General features: G+C 43.5%; 1 protein-coding gene across 1 annotated transcript in view; it reads left to right on the top strand.

The window, feature by feature from the left end:
* rspo2 (R-spondin 2) overlaps positions 1-13767 on the top strand; it is a 348828-nt gene extending 335061 nt beyond the window's left edge. Inside the window, exon 5 of the mRNA XM_041190157.1 lies at positions 13017-13767. Within this exon, the coding sequence (XP_041046091.1) occupies positions 13017-13135 (119 nt within the window). The 3' untranslated portion in view covers positions 13136-13767. The remainder of the gene's footprint in view (positions 1-13016) is intronic.
* Positions 13768-15790: the final 2023 nt, after the last annotated feature.

Below are 15790 nucleotides of genomic sequence, written 5' to 3'. Positions count from 1 at the left end.
ATATCATAACATCATTTACTGGGGGCAGGGGTTGGAGGAGGGGGTGGTGGTTGAGGAGTGTACAGGACTCTAGATAGATTGAGTGCAGTGCAGGTCAGTGTCTGGCTGTTGTACCATTCACAGACACTGTGTAAAATATTGCCAGTGGAAAAGGTAACAATGGACCTTGCAGATTGACCCACTATTAAAGTTTAGCAATTCCACGGAGAAACTGTTTGCATTTATATAGAATCTTTTTAACTTGGGAAAACATCCCAAGGTGCTTCACAGGAGTGTTGGCAAACAAAAATGGACACTGCAACACCTAAGATGACATTGGAAGGAGGCGACTCGAAGCTTGCTCGGAGGAGGGTTTTCAGAAGGCTCTTAGATGAGGAGAGAGGTGGAGAGGTTTAGGGAGAGAATTGGAGCGTGGTGTATAGAATGGCTGAAGACATGGCTGCCAGTGGTGGTGTGGTTTTACAGGAAGCTAGTTACCTTTGCGGTGTGTATGCAAGCCTTCTGGAGACTAAACAATAGAGGCTGAATCTTTTATTTCATGCTTTTCTCTCCTGCACTCCGCACATTCCTTAACCCTGTTATCTCATTACATACTTATTACAAACTTCCTGAAGTTTGCAAGTTATTGACATAAGAATTCCAGACTATTGTCAAAACAAGATTTACTCGCCAGGTATATTGGCTATTACAACTGTGTTGCATGTGGGGAAACCATATATATGATCTCTGGACCACACAAGTTGGGGTGGACCATTATTGGTGTGTGTGTGTTCAGGCTCCCCTGTTGGTAGTGAAACAGTAGAGTTTGCATCAAGGCAGTGATCTTGGGTGGGTGTGTGATGTTGCAAATAACTTGATATTTTCTTTCTCGTATGCTTCAGTCTATGATCCGACATCTCAAGCTTCACTTGACTGAGGGGAAAAGTCCAAACGATGGTGAAGCCAAAGTTGCCTTTTGTGCAAGCGGCCTTTTCCACCTGCAGCAAGACATTGTGGGTGGAATTTTACAGCGCCCACCACCCCACCCCACCCCCCCAACCCCCTCCCCACCTGTGGGATTTTCCGTTCCCTCTGAAGTCAGTGGAATATTGAACGTTTGCCGCATTTTAAGGCCCCGCCCCCTCCGCAATTGGACTGTAAAACTCTGCCCCTCTTGTACATTTGCCCTGTTATCATTTCATGGGGTTTCACCATTTGCAAAGCCCCCGTATTTCTTACGTTCTTAAGGACTGGGGTGTAGGGGAAATTTTGAGGTGCAGGATCTCTAAGGAAAGGTGTTGGCCATATCATTTCTAAATCTACTGTTCCATTGTTTTCCTATGTAATAATTATGAGAGTCCCAAACAACAGTAAACTATGCCTTTTAAATGAAAAACATTAACGCCAGTAGGCATTTTATTTTCAACAGTCTGGTATTTTGCATCATTAGTCTTTAGTGTAGCTGGAATTTCATTATGTAACATTTTACAGGCCAAGTATCTGTTATCCAATGTCCTCAGGGCTGATTGCATTTCAGATTTCAGATCATTTTGCTTTTGGGATACGGCCTATAGAACTAGGCTTACCTGCGTTACAATAGCCTAAGCCTAGGCTGGCTCTAGTCTAAAATAAATAAAAGGGCTCGAAAATTAAGATGTATATTAAGATGAATAATAAAGGCAGGATCACTGGAATAAGCTGCCTCCTGTGGCATTATTTGCCATCGTGCTTGCAGGAGAGGGTTCAGAATGTTGATGGAACTCAGCTGGGAGGCATTTTCAAAATAGTTCTTCCAGTTTCACCTGCCTCAGCAACATTGGTTTTTGTTTCATAAGTTTGTCCTTTATTTTATAGATTGACATTATTTCTTGCTCAGTTATAGGTGCACTTGAGCAAGGGGCATTTATCAACCCGTCGCACACCTTCATACTGTCGCCTACCGGCACCTTCTCTATGGATTCACGGTCACCTTCGTAATCACTGCTTTTTATCATTTAAGTTTCGGAAATTGCCTCGGTCCATCAACTCGATTAATGTTGTTATGTTGCGGGGGTCCGGGGGGAGTAAACAGTGAAAACATTGTTCTTCACCAAGATTTTGTCGGGAGGGGGGACGTACTTAACAATTGTCCAGGAACCACATGATTTTACAGTTTTCTTCAAGTCCAGCTACCCGACAATGTGCACTTGCTTGCTTACGCGGGCTCAATTATTGGCATAATGGTGAACAGGTAATGTCCAAATAGCCCTGAAGCCCCTGGGGCATTTGCTCTTCCCACTTTGAATTCTGCCTTTACAGTTCTTTCTTTAACTTGGGAGCTTTCTTTAACATTGCTTCTGGAAGTTCTGGGACCTTTCTCCTGTCCCCTTTGCTGTGTCCTCCTCCATGGGCCACTTCCTTAGGAATGGCGCTCCTGCTCAGGTCACCTGACCTGCAGTTTTGCTCTGCTTGCCCGGGGTTTGGGCCCTTTAAGGCCTTTGCTGCTGCTCGGAGAGCCATCCCCCAGCCAAGAGAGCGAGAGATGGCGAACTGTGCCACCTGGCGGCCAACGCCTGCGCAGAAGATGTCAGCCTGCCGGGAACATGACAGCCGTTCCTTGGGCGTGGGGTGGAGGTGGATAGCTGCGGGACTGTCCGCGGAGGGGGGGGGGTTGGTTGGGGGGGGGTTAGTGTTGGGCTTGTGTATGGAGCAAATCAACTTGTGAAAGATAATTCAGACTTTCAGGTGTTTTTTTGAGGAAAGCACGAGGCTGTGTCTAGCTCCTGATGGATGTGATTTAGTTTGGTCATGACTGCAGTGGATTTCCTGTCAGTAAATATAGAAAAACCAAAATGCAACAAGCTGAGCTCAGACAGTGCATAACTCCTGAATGTCACGTGGAGACTGTTTCTTCTTCTCCAGCACAACCTCCTTTTATATTGGAAGGTATTAGATAACCTGTTTCCTTTGAGGCTGGTTTCTCCTACTGAGACCAACCATGGGGTTTTAAAGCTACTGGCACAAGTCTAACAGAAATTCTGAGAAACCTATTCAATTCAGTCATTTTTAAAATTAGTATTTTAATTCTTACCATCCAGTTCTCACATTGTGCTAGCACAGGTTTGTTTTAGGAACTCTTCCAGCATCTCAACCCTTGGCAATTTGTGCCCTGCTCCAATTCTGGCCTCTTTAACATTCTCAGATTTTTAATTGTTCCACCATTGGCTTTGCCTAACCTCTGGAATTCCCTCCCTAAACCTCTTTCCTGCCCCTCACTTTTTAAGATGCTCCTTAAAACCTATCTCTTTGACCAAGCTTTTGACAGCTGACCTAGCTCTTTATGTGGTTCAGTGTCAAATCTGCTTGACGATGTTCAGGTGAAGCACTTTGGGACGTTTTTTACTATGTTGAAGTGCTCTATAAATACAAGCTGCTACTGACCTTAATGCACAAAAATTCACTCTCCCTCAGCGCCTCCCAATTCAAAACAAAATTGCAGTCTCTGTGGGGCATGGTTGTACGTATACCCTGCCCATAATGTTTTAATATAACTCGACATATTACTTAGAGCCACCTATTATCACACTGTTAAAGCATTGACTTGAGCAGACTGTCAACATTTCTAGCATTGCAATCGTGACCTCAGGATCTCCTAAAGGTTTGTTTTACAGCCAATGAAGCCCACTTGAAGTGTAGTATTGTTATCAGGCAGGAAATGCAACAGCCTATTTCATATCAAAATCCCACAAATGTAGCGCAATGTGGTATATGAGCAGATAAGCTGCTTTACTGACCTTGGCTAAGGGAGAAATATTAGGCCCATGAGAAACGCCACTGTTCTTCTTCAAACTGGCACCATGGGATTATTTACTCCCACTTGAGAGCGTCAACGAGGCCTCTGTTTAGCATCTCTGACAGTGCAGCACTGCCGCAGTACTGCACTGGGAGTGTCTGTCTGAATTTTGTGCCCAAGTAACTGTTGTCGGTCTTGAACCCACAAGTTTGATTCCAAGGTTGGGAGCACTACTATTTAACTTGAGGCCAGTACCTGACATGGAGAATGTGTTCAAGAGAAAATGATGCTGCAATGCCTCCCATTTGCAAAGTTGTGGCGAGCTGAGTGTGTGTGTGTTGGGGGTGTTGCTTTATGGAAACCTCTGGTGTCCCTCCTTCCCTGGGTGTTTGGGTCAAGTTATCTATTGTGTTTGTAGCTGATGGCAGTGTCCTTTCATTCCAATAGTTTGTGATGGCTCTCAGCCCTGGTCTTGTAGGAGTGTGTGACATCTGGGCCTTGGCTATGCCAAAAGACAGGAAGCCTTGCAGAATGGCTGTTTGCATTAGCCTAGGAGATTGGGCTACCCCTCCAGTGCCCCCCCCCATCATGATTTCAACTTCTCTCTGCCAGGCAATGAAGAGGGGAGAGCTTCAAGTGAAATGTCACTACTTGTGGGTAATAAAATGCAGTGTTGAGGTCATAGGGTATGATTAGTTTGGGGAAATGTTACAATAGGTATGATCTTTTAGGGCATGCTCTCAAAATGGTATTAAGGACCTTTCTCATGCACAGTGAAAGGGAATTTTATTTTCCTCTTCTCATTCTCTTCATGGGATGTGGGTGTTACTGGCTGGGCCAGCATTTATTGCCCATCCCTAATTGCCCCTTGAGAAGGTGGTGGTGAGCTGACGCCTTGAGCCGCTGCAGTCCATATGGTGTAGGTACACCCACAGTGCTGTTAGGGAGGGAGTTCCAGGATTTTGACCCAGCAACAGCGAAGGAACGGCGATATATTTCCAAATCAAGATGGTGTGTGGCTTGGAGGGGAGCTTACAGGTGGCGGTGTTCCCATGTGTCTGCTGCCCTTGTTCTTCCAGGTGGTAGAAATCACAGGTTTGGAAGGTCCTGTCGAAGGAGCCTTGGTGAGTTGCTGCAGTGCATCTTGTAGATGGTACACACGCTGCTACTGTGCATCAGTGGTGGAGGGAGTGAATATTGGAGGTTGTAGATGGGGTTGTTGGCTCAAATCGAGAAAGCTGCTTAATTGTCCTGGATGGTGTTGAGCTGCTTGAGCATTGTAGGAGCTGCACTCATCCAAGCCAGTGGGGAGTATTCCATCACAATCCTGACTTGTGCCTTGTAGATGGTGGACAGGCTTTGGGGAGTTAAGAGGCGAGCTGCTTTTGAAGTGTAGGCACTTTTTGTAATGTAGGAAACATGGCATCCAATTTGCACTCAGTAACCTCCCACAAACAGAAATGTGATAAGAAACAGGTAACCTGTTTAATGATTTGATTGAGGGGTAAATATTGGCCAGGACACTGGGGATATCTCTGATGCTCTTATTCAATTAATGACATGGAATCTTTTTAGATTCATCCAAGAGGGTAGATAAGGCCCCAATTTAATACATGAAAGATGGCTCCTCCAACAGTGTAGCATTCCCTCTACTGCACTTTTGAGTGTCAGCTTAGATCTTTGTGCTTATGTCTATGGAGCGAGACTTGAACCAACAACCTTCTGACTCCGATGCAAGAATGCTACCTACCCACTGAGCATTGGCTGATGCACCAAAAGATCATTTAATGGGTTCAGCTTAATTTGCTACATGCATATTGTTGGGGGAACATGAGGTGTAAAGATGGGTAAATTGAGATGATGCAAAGATCAGCCATGATCTAATTAAATGGGCCAGGGGGCTAAATGACCATTGAATGCAGATGCTTTGCTCCAGTACCTGCTGTCACCAAAGCAGCAAGGGAGGGGCTGTTTGGTCACTTGCAGTGTTGTGGAGGCTTTGCCATTTTTCTCCTGTTTGGGGAAGAGGAATATCTTACAACTGATAGCAAAGGAACAGAACCTCCAATTTAACAGAGCCAGTTCTATTTTATTACTGTTACTATGGATTGCGTGTCATACTGCTGCAACTGTTGTTTATCAATGCTGCTGTGCATGCCATTTCCATGTGCTCTCCCCTGCTGTGTCTGTTGGCTTCTTGCTTGCTTTTTGCTCAACTATTGCGCACTCTCTTTCTCCCCTTCCCTAGCGCCTCCAACCCCCATGACAGAATTGCTCTTTTTCTCTTTCTCTCTCTCTGTCTATTTCCCAGTTTTCCTTTCCAGACAGTATTTCCTCTTGACAGATCACTACACTGCTTTTTTTTTGTCATGAATCCCGCTGTGATATCGACTTCTGACCCACAGCATTAACATCGACCGTCTGCCTTTCTCTCTAACACATGCCCTTCAAAAGAAAAAACTTGTAATGAGGTCGGATTTGCCAAAAAAAAAATTTGCGTGACATGGCTGACCAAGCTTGCTAAGGGTATTAATAACTCCACGCCAAACACTAATTAGATATTCCATGAAGCACATTGATGTGTAGGTTTTGTAACAGTAGAAAGTGCAGACATTTCTACAGCTCTAGGGGTCTGTTAGCTCAGAAGGATGAAACTATTTTTCCCTTTCTTGTTGGACTATGTGAGTTATAATTCGAAACTAAAACCAGGGATAGTATTACCCTTAAAAACATCCATTTGGCACACATCCTCCTTGGAGTGCGTGCCACAAGAGGAGTTGGGGGTGGGTGGGGGGGGGGGGGGCGGTGGGGGGGGAGGGGGGGTGGTGGGGGGCGGCGGGGGGGGGAGGGGGGGCGGCAGGGGGGGCTGGGGGAGGTGGGGGGTTGGTTGGGGGGGAGGGGGGTACTGGATCGCAGTTCTATTCCTTTATAAGGCCACGACTACACTGAGTTTGTTTCTTTCGATGATTGATGTGCGTGTGTTAGAATCGTGGGAGGAGCGAATATTTCTGTTTCTCAAATCTTGTCCACATCCTCCTCTTAACTGCGCAGTTCATCCTTTTGCTTCGAGTCTTTACAATTTGTCTCTTCACCGCTGAACAATTAACTCTTTAAATGCTACTTTTTTGCCCTATGCCAGTTTAATATCATGGTGACAGTTTGTGGTTATAGTTAAGAACTTAATTCCAAATTTTGACAACTTTTGGATCCTGTCTACCTCCTGATATTTGTCACTTGTGATCTTTTTGAAGAAAAATTAAATGATCTTAATAGTTTTAAGTAAGATAAATAATGTCAAACTGGAAATGTTCTTTCAAAGCAAAATAATTCTGAATTAAATTAAATGGACTTGGTTGTCCCAACAGAATCCCTTTCTTAATGGAATTAAATATATTTTTTAAAAAGATCCTGAATTTTAAAATGTCAATTTGTAAAATTTTACATTTCAATTGGATTTTTACTTCTAATGTTATTTAGATCAGAAAAGTCAGGCTTTTTCAGTACTGAAGTAATCTGAAGCTTGAAGTCTCTGGAGTGCTGCTAAACCATGGCTTGATGTCAGCTCCTTCACTGCTATTTGGCTTTGGACAAAATTGAGACCCCCTATTCCTCACCTGCTTGAAAATTTGCCTTTGATGTAATGACTGGTCCCAGCAACTCACCTTTAATTATTTTGATTTGTAAATTTTAATACCTTTAATTTTGGGCAAGAATTCTTATACATCCTGTTTTAAAGGCATGTTAAATCTTAAAATTGACCCACTTTAATATCAAGGCCTTGGAAAATTCTCTTTTTTATTGGTCCTTTGGATGTGCGCATTGCTGATTTCCATTGGGATTCATTTCCGTCTGACTGACCTAGTTGTGGATTTTCGAGACTGAGACTGATAGGTATCCTTGTTGTTGGGTGTGGAGGGATCTGGAACAAAGGCAGGGAAATTACACAAACCAGCCAAGATTAGATTAAGACATTGAGCATGTTCCACCCTTTGATGTCCCTCCTGTTCCTTTTGGGCCTCTCACCCACTGTAACCCAATTTCAAATTTTGGCAAATGCGGCATTTTGGGTGGCTTTAAAGTTTGAGTGAATGACTTTGTTCAGCCTTTTGAGATAAGAGCTTGTTCGAGTTGGACTCTGCAGGGTTTCATGATGCACCAGCCCTTCTGCTTTAGATATTACACTCACTCCCGAGATCCTCCAGATCAACTGGATTCCTTGATTTCACTTCTTGCATGATCTGTTCTTGTCCTCTCTAGAGACACTGCACTTGCCTTGGTGAGGATAGTGTGGAGGTGGTCTGATAGTTTATAATGTTAACTTTTTTTTGCAAGATAATTTGAAACCTTAAACCATTGATACTGTTGTATGGAGTATTGCAATAACTTGTGGGGAGGGTGAGGACAGTTGTGCTTGTTTCAATTTAATTTGACATATAAATACAGCACAGAACAGGCCCTGTCAATAAATTTCCTAATAGATTTAATCATATATTGTTTACCGAATTTCCACTGCGTTTTTAATAATCTGATGCTGTGAAAATATTTTTTATAAACTGTAATCCATGATTCTTGTGCCCAGATTAAAATAGTTTACACTTGTCCCGAGGATTGCCAGGAACAGATCAAATGTAGAGCCTGGGAGATATTCCTTTACCCAGAATGTGGTGAGGATGTGGAACTTGCTGCCACATGGAGTGGTTGAAGCAGAGACCGTTGATGTGTTTAAGGAGAAGGTTGATGCACACACCAAGGAGGAGGGAAGGTGGGGACAGAGTAGGAGAAGCCTGTGAGGAGCCTAAATACTGGCAGAGTGATTCGGCTCAATGCTCTGATTCTGTGAATTGGTGCATTGTTTTCAAGTGCTCAGATACAGGAATCTTGCATCATTCAGCAGCTCAGTGCCCACACATGAGTTGGTCTTGAGGAACAGATTCCTCTGACATGAGTCATAAGGATTAGCCATGGCCCAGCTTAGGCCCTTGATGCCTCTCAGAGAATTCATCCGATCTTCAGGCAAGGAGGTAAATTTCAGTTTGCAACTGGTGACGTTCCCATGTGTCCTGCTGTTCCTCTTGTCTGAGGTGAAATAACGTGGTTTAATATTAAAACCAAATGAGTGATTCACTTCAAATTAGCTTCCCTTCTGGACAAACTCTCGTCATTTCCTTTTCACGTGTCCGGGAGTTACTCAATTCTCTGCCTGGGGTCTGTATATTGAAAGGGGAGGAGCAGCTGCATGTGTGGTAGACTGAGGAGATTTGACGATCTGAATTCCTCATAAGGTGTACATTTAGGTTGCACTGTTACATAACTTCCTCTAAACCACACCAGTTGGAGACTGTTACAGTCTGTGAAACGTGGGCTGGTGGATGAAGTGTAGGCTTGTGGGTTTTTTTTCACTTTTGGTGTTAATTAAATCCCTCTGATTCACTAATGTCCTTTCTGGTTGGCATGGGAGAGGTGGGGGAGCAGGGAGAAGAAAATCTGCCATCCCTACCCAGTCTGACCCCAGGTAGTTAACATGGTTAACTGTCCCTCTGATGTGACCTACTGAAGTCCTCAGTTGTATTGGTTTAAGAAGAGGACAGCTCATCATTGTCTTATCAGGTTAAATAGGGATGGGCAATAAGTGTTGGTTCCAATAGTACCCACATCCCAGGGATGGATTTTTATAAAATGCTATATATAAAGAATCACCAACAGATTCGTTTTCTTGCTGACATTGGGAAGCGTCTTGTGTGTATTACTTACTGTTGTCAGACTTGCGAAGTATTTAAGGTTTTGCACTCCCAACTTTTGCTACTACACTTGCTATGCTTGACAAATCTTCCATTCCTATAAAAGGAGCTAGACGCATTGAAGCGACCCCAGATTACATAGGTCCCCACACCACCCACTGCTCTTTCTTTCACTCACTGCAACAGTTTATAAATGCTCTGCTGTTGCACAAATGATCAGCATTTTAAGGATTTTGGTCAGTCCCCAGTTGTAAATGTTGCCTCTTTTGAGTTCTCACACATTGTGTCAGTTACTCACGTTTCTGCTGAGAGAGGAGAGGACAAGATCCCTTTCAGTCAGTTTGACCCTCATAGGGATGAAGACTTGCTGATCAATGTCTTTATCCTTGCAGTTAGCAGATGCGTATCTTCAGATGGCAGCCATGTCTCAGTAGGTAGCACACTCTTCTGAATCAAAAAGCCATAGGTTCATGTCCCACTCAAGAGACTTCAGCGCAGCCGGCATTCCTGTTGTGGTATCAAGGGAGGGCCTGCTGTCATTCATGTGAGATGTGAAACTGAGATCCTGGCTGCTCTCACGTGAATAGAAAGATCCCACGGCAGGATTATAAGAAGAGCAGGAAAGTGTCCTTGCCACTATTCCTTCCTCGGCCAACTTCTAAAACAGGTTATCTGGCTGTTTCCCATATTGCTGGATGTGGGATCTTGCTGTGCATGATGCTACATGACCTTGCTTCCCATCCTCACTGAATTGAATCTTGCTGGCACTTCCGCCTGTCCTATTCGCTCTCCACCAATTGTGCGTTGCCCTAATCACCGGCATGAAGTTTGCATTTTTCCCAGTTGTCCTGCACTCATATTCTAGTGCAGTACTGAGGGAGTGCTGCAGGGTTAAAGGTGCCATCTTTTGGATGGGACATTAACCTCATGACCTATCTGCACTCGGATATAAGAACCCATGACACCATTCTAAGAAGAACAGGGGAGTTCTCCCTGGTCCCCTGGCCAATATTTATCCCTCAACCAACATCTCAAAATCTGGTCATTATCTCTGCTGTTTGTGGGACCTTGCAGTCTGCAAATTGGCTGCTTGTTCCTACGTTGCTACAATAACAGCCTGCATTAAAATAGTGTCTCTGTGCCGAGACCTAATCTGTACATCTGTAGTTTCAGGCGAGTTAGTGGGTGAATCTATGGTGAATGTTAATTGTACTTTATGCCTCTGAGATGTGTAGAGACGATACACCAGCTTCTTTTTGTGGCGGAGTTTTATTTAAAGTTTGCCCTCATTCTACCAGTTTATTGCTTCAGTTTAGTATCAGTTTCTCTGTAACCACACCAGGCTTCAGACATACATAATCAAACATCAAACAATTGAATAATGTTGAAGATGTGAAGGGTGATTTATTTAATTATTAATGGCCTTTTAAAATACTGATTCATGGTGGGAAGAGTTGTTCCAGTGTATCTTATCCCTTTTAAGTCTGACTTTTCACAAGTCAGTATAACAAGGGGACTGAAGAAACAATCCATTGATTCCTAATGTATGCCTTGCAACACAACAGCAAATATCCTGCAGATATTGGAAATCTGAAAGAAACAGGGTTTAACCATGCTTATTAAACATATTCCTGTGCTGCTTTGTGGGCTAGTATTCCCCAGAGCCCCATTGCCTGAATGTGTAGCCCCAGCTCTTTGCAAGGTGGGGCCACATTTTGATGCTCATAAAAGCAGCATCTAGATAACAGTCGACTAATTGGGACTGTGCAGTGGGATCTTCATCCTTAAGCTGTGTGTCTGTCTGATGTCTATTTAAAGGTCATCTTAATGGACTGTCTGTCCGGCAATCGTTCTCAGATATTAAGTTAAGTGCAACGTACTAATAAAACGATATTGATGGTGATGGTGGGTTCATTGATGCTACTTTGTTGCAGTCCTAGTGATGAGTTTAGTCTGAATGAAAAGCTTCATGGCTGATGTACCAATGGGGTGACAACAGATGTCAGCAATTGAGCTGACGGATTTTGAACTGCCTTTTCTGCAGGAAGAACCCCATTCTGGCTAATTGTCACCAATAGAAAATTTCACTCCCCTCCGTGGGAGATGTGGTCCTCGCACCATCATTCAGCCCGTGGGTGAAAACTAGCTGGTGACCTACTCCTTTCAAGCCCCTGCTTTGGTTTGTACCATTGATAGAAAGGGTTTGTCAGTTGAATTTCAGGATGAAAATGTAATTGAAATCGAAGGCAAGGTGGTCACCCAAAGCAGTCACCCAATCTGCGTTTGGCCTCCCCAGGAGCTGGTGGTCAGTCCAGTGCCTCCTCGAGTCCCAGTGATGCTGCTTTTAGTCCCCACTTAGCTCCTGACCTGCTGCTTCTGACTTGGCTGTTTAGCTAAGCTCCAGCACTGTGGCTTGTCACTGCCTGTAGCTGGAGAGAAACAGAAATAAATGTAGAAAGTGATGGCCAGAGAAGGGGAAGCATCTCAGGATGTAGTTACACCAGCAATTTCGTATGGGTACTAAAGTTACCGTTAATCAGACTTGGCCCATTCATTGGTTGTGTTTAAGGTTATGCCAATCAGATTGGACACCTTTGTAACACATGGTGCATGCCTTAGCCACCCGAAACAGAGGGGTCTCAGTTTGGCCCTTAGTAAATGGGCCAATGAGGCATCTGATGTGGGAAGGTGAAAAGTTGGCTTTGATTGCTAACCTTCAACATCCAGTGGGTCTCTAGTCTTCCTGGAAGAACAGAACTGATTTCGCTACATCTGAATGCTCTCCTGACTGTATTTTGGCTAAAAATTATTCTTCTATTGAATCATTTTCAGGATACAGGTGAGGCCAGCATTTGTTGCCCGTACCTAATTGCCCTTGAGAAGGTTGCCCTGAGCCGTTGCAGTCCATGGTGGTGTAGGTACACCCACAGTGCTGGTAGGGAGGGAGTTCCAGGATTTGATGTTTTTATGTCCGTTTTTATGTTCCTTGCAAGTTTACTCACATACTCTATTTTTCCCCTCTTAATCAATCACTTGGTTCTCCTTTGCTGAAGTCTAAATTGCTCCCAATCCTCAGGCTTGCTAATTTTTCTAGCAACTTTCTATGACTCCTCTTTGGATCTAAGAGGGTGGTGAGCTGCCTTCTTGAACCACTGCAGTCCTTGTGGTGTAGGTACAAACACAGTGCTGTTAGGGAGGGAGTTCCAGGAATTTGACCCAACGACAGTGAAGGAACGACGATATATTTCCAAGTCAGGATGGTGAATGACTTGGAGGTGAACTTCCAGGTGGTGATGTTCCCATCTACCTGCTGCCCTTGTCCTTCTAGGTGGTAGTCGTGGGTTTGGAAGGTGCTGTCATAGAAACACCTTGACCAGATGGAGCTTGACTTATTCCTTTGAGATAAAGAGAGTAGGAACCTCGAATTTCATCCATATTCTAGCTTGTTTCCTGCATGCTTGTTGGAGATCCACGATTTGCCTGCAAGAAAGTGTAACCCTTCTAATTATTTATCTTTTTTTTTGCAGAGCGAAAGCAGAAGAAATCAAAAGGCAAGGGTGACAACAAGAGGAAGAGGAAGAGGGCCAGACCCAGAGATCACAAACAATATGTCGTCCTTCAAGCTACAGAGAACACTGACCAGTAAAAGGACAAACCCATTTATTTACAAAAAGTGCATCAAGACCCTCCACCCTCCTCCACACCACACACTCGGCAGTGCTGCTGTTTTTGACAATATCAGTGGCAAGTAAGGAGAGAGAGAGAGAGAGAGTGCACGAGCTTTGTTTTATTTAGACATTTTTTTGTTGTTTCCCCCATTTGACCTGAATGGAATGAGTTCAGCACGTCGATGATTTTTACAAAGGCTGGTGGAGATAGATTGGTTCGGAAAGCTGCCGTTAAAATGATAACTTAGATAAAACAACAGCAACACAGGAAAACCCCCATAAATCCCTGCTTGAATAGCTGCAGAAACGTGGAGAATGGGACTTGTTCCGTCTATTTATATGAAAGAAGACATTCTAACACAGGAAGAGGACTGTTCATTTAAGGCGTTTATGTTTTCTTTTATCATACATTCCAAAAAGACCATCCCCAGATGTATGATGACATGCGGAGTTCCAATGTGTAATCTTCAGCACAAGTTCTAGTGACAGTCGCTGAAATAAAATGCTTTAAAGGCTGTAACTGTATAACTACAAGAAACGAATATCTCCTCGTTGCTTGACTGGCATGTACACTGTGCTGAGTCTACCCATAATAAACCTATTTACTGTACATGTAAGCATCTTAATGTGTCGACAATCTGCTTCATCAGAGTTCGTACCAGTTTCTTCCTCCCCGACCTCCCTTCCCGTGCACATTTGCATTTGTGGAGCTATAGTGGCACATATCAAGAAATATAGAAATAATAGCTAGAACCCTGATTTAACCCCCAATGAATGTTTAATAACCAAACCTGTTGTATGTTCCATCTCTCAACAGCTAATGCAGAAATGACATTAGTTTGTGTATAACGTTTTATTCACAGTGCTTTAAAATGTCTACACCATGCTTCAGCTCTAGCTTCCAGCTTCTCCTTTGTTTACTATACTCTGAGTCCACACCCAGGCTTAACCAATCAAACACAATGAGCATTAGTAGTAAATAGACTCACATAATCAAACAAAACAATTGAACACCGCATCTTTTCCCCTTTGTAAAACTACAGACCTTATTTTAAATTAAACCATCCTAAACAACAAATCATCCTGAACAACAAACATATGCACATCGAATCATTTCTTAGAGTTCAGCGTGTCTATTTTCTCTCAGTACAGAAATAGTCCTTGAGATTTGAAGGTCCTTGACTAGGAATTTGAGGTTGTGGTTCTGCATGATCAACGTGATGAGGGGGATGATCAACATCACAGTCGCTCATCAGTAAAGGAAATATATCCTAATAATCACTGTCTTCAAAATACCCTGGTCTGCTCACTATCCAGCATCTTGCATTCCACTTTGTGTTGCCTTCCAACAGATAAGCATTGGTACCAAGCAACCACGTGATCTGCTTTGGTCCGGCTAGAGATGATGTGAGTTTGTGGTTGTGATTTGTCTTCTTGATGCAAACCGACTTCAAATTGTGGTTTCCTTGTGCCTGTGTGTTTGGTGAAGTACACTTTTGCTTTACCTCATTTTGTGATTTCTTCTGCTTTTTCTCTTTGCGTGGGTGTGATAACCTAGGAATGGTTAGTGGCATGCAAAAGTTGCAGCTTATGATAAGTTCGGCTGGCTTCCTTTAGGATAGTGTGTGGGGTAGATCGATATATGTGAAGTAGGATATGAATGGAATGTTCAAAGGTTTTCCCCTCTGAGATGCTAGTCCTCAGACTGTCCGTTATGACCCTGTAGCATCGTTTGATGCCACCATTCAATTGCAGGTTGTATTGCGATGTCAGATGGTGCTGAATTCCTAGCTTGGTGGAAACTCTAAACTGAACGGAAACAAGTGTCAGCCCATTGTCAGTAGTGATAGTCTCCAGCAAACCCCATTTTGTAAACCACTTGTCCAGGATGTCAATGACTGAAGTGGCGGTTATGTAATTCCTGGCCATTTGCTGTGTAGATCATGATCAACATGCAAAAAAACATTAATTCCTAGGGGCTGCTTGCACTTCTCCAAGAATATTATTTGGAGTTGTCGCCATGGTTTTGTTGGCTATTGGGTCGGTTGTAAAGATGCAAGACACAGTTTAACAGATTGTTCACTGAGTGTACGAGCTACACAATTTCTAATGAACTCTCCTATGCAGTGATCTATTCCTGGCCACCAGTCTGCTTCATACTATGGTTGTTTCACCTTAACAACATTTGGATAACCTTCATGGATAAGATACAATTCACCTTGCCGAAATGCTTTGGGATAACTGCACGAATTCCATGTGTAATACAGTCATCACCAAACACTGGGAACCTATTCTTTGCTCTCTAATATGGGATCAGCTTTTCCCGTGTTTTGAGCCCACTTGGTTTTTAGGTCCTAGTATATTTTCTACAGCATGCTGTCTGTCACCAATTCTGTATTCAACTCCTCTCGTGTAACAAGATTCACAGTTGTGTGCGACATCACTGTGACCCCATAGTCATTGATGTTGCAAGTCATTCCACTATCGCTAGCGCTGTTTGTGTTAGTATTTTATAAGTATGTCAACTACTCGATTGTGTGAACCTGCAGGATACTCGACTCTAAAGTTGTACTGATGAAGACTATCTGACCCTTTGTGCGTAGATGTCGATGACGTGACATGCTAATAATGTA

Source organism: Carcharodon carcharias, chromosome 6 (assembly GCF_017639515.1).
Source record: "Carcharodon carcharias isolate sCarCar2 chromosome 6, sCarCar2.pri, whole genome shotgun sequence".
Classification (NCBI taxonomy): Eukaryota; Metazoa; Chordata; class Chondrichthyes; order Lamniformes; family Lamnidae; genus Carcharodon; species Carcharodon carcharias.
Note: the sequence above shows the minus strand (reverse complement) of the source record. Positions and strands in the feature narration are given on the sequence as shown.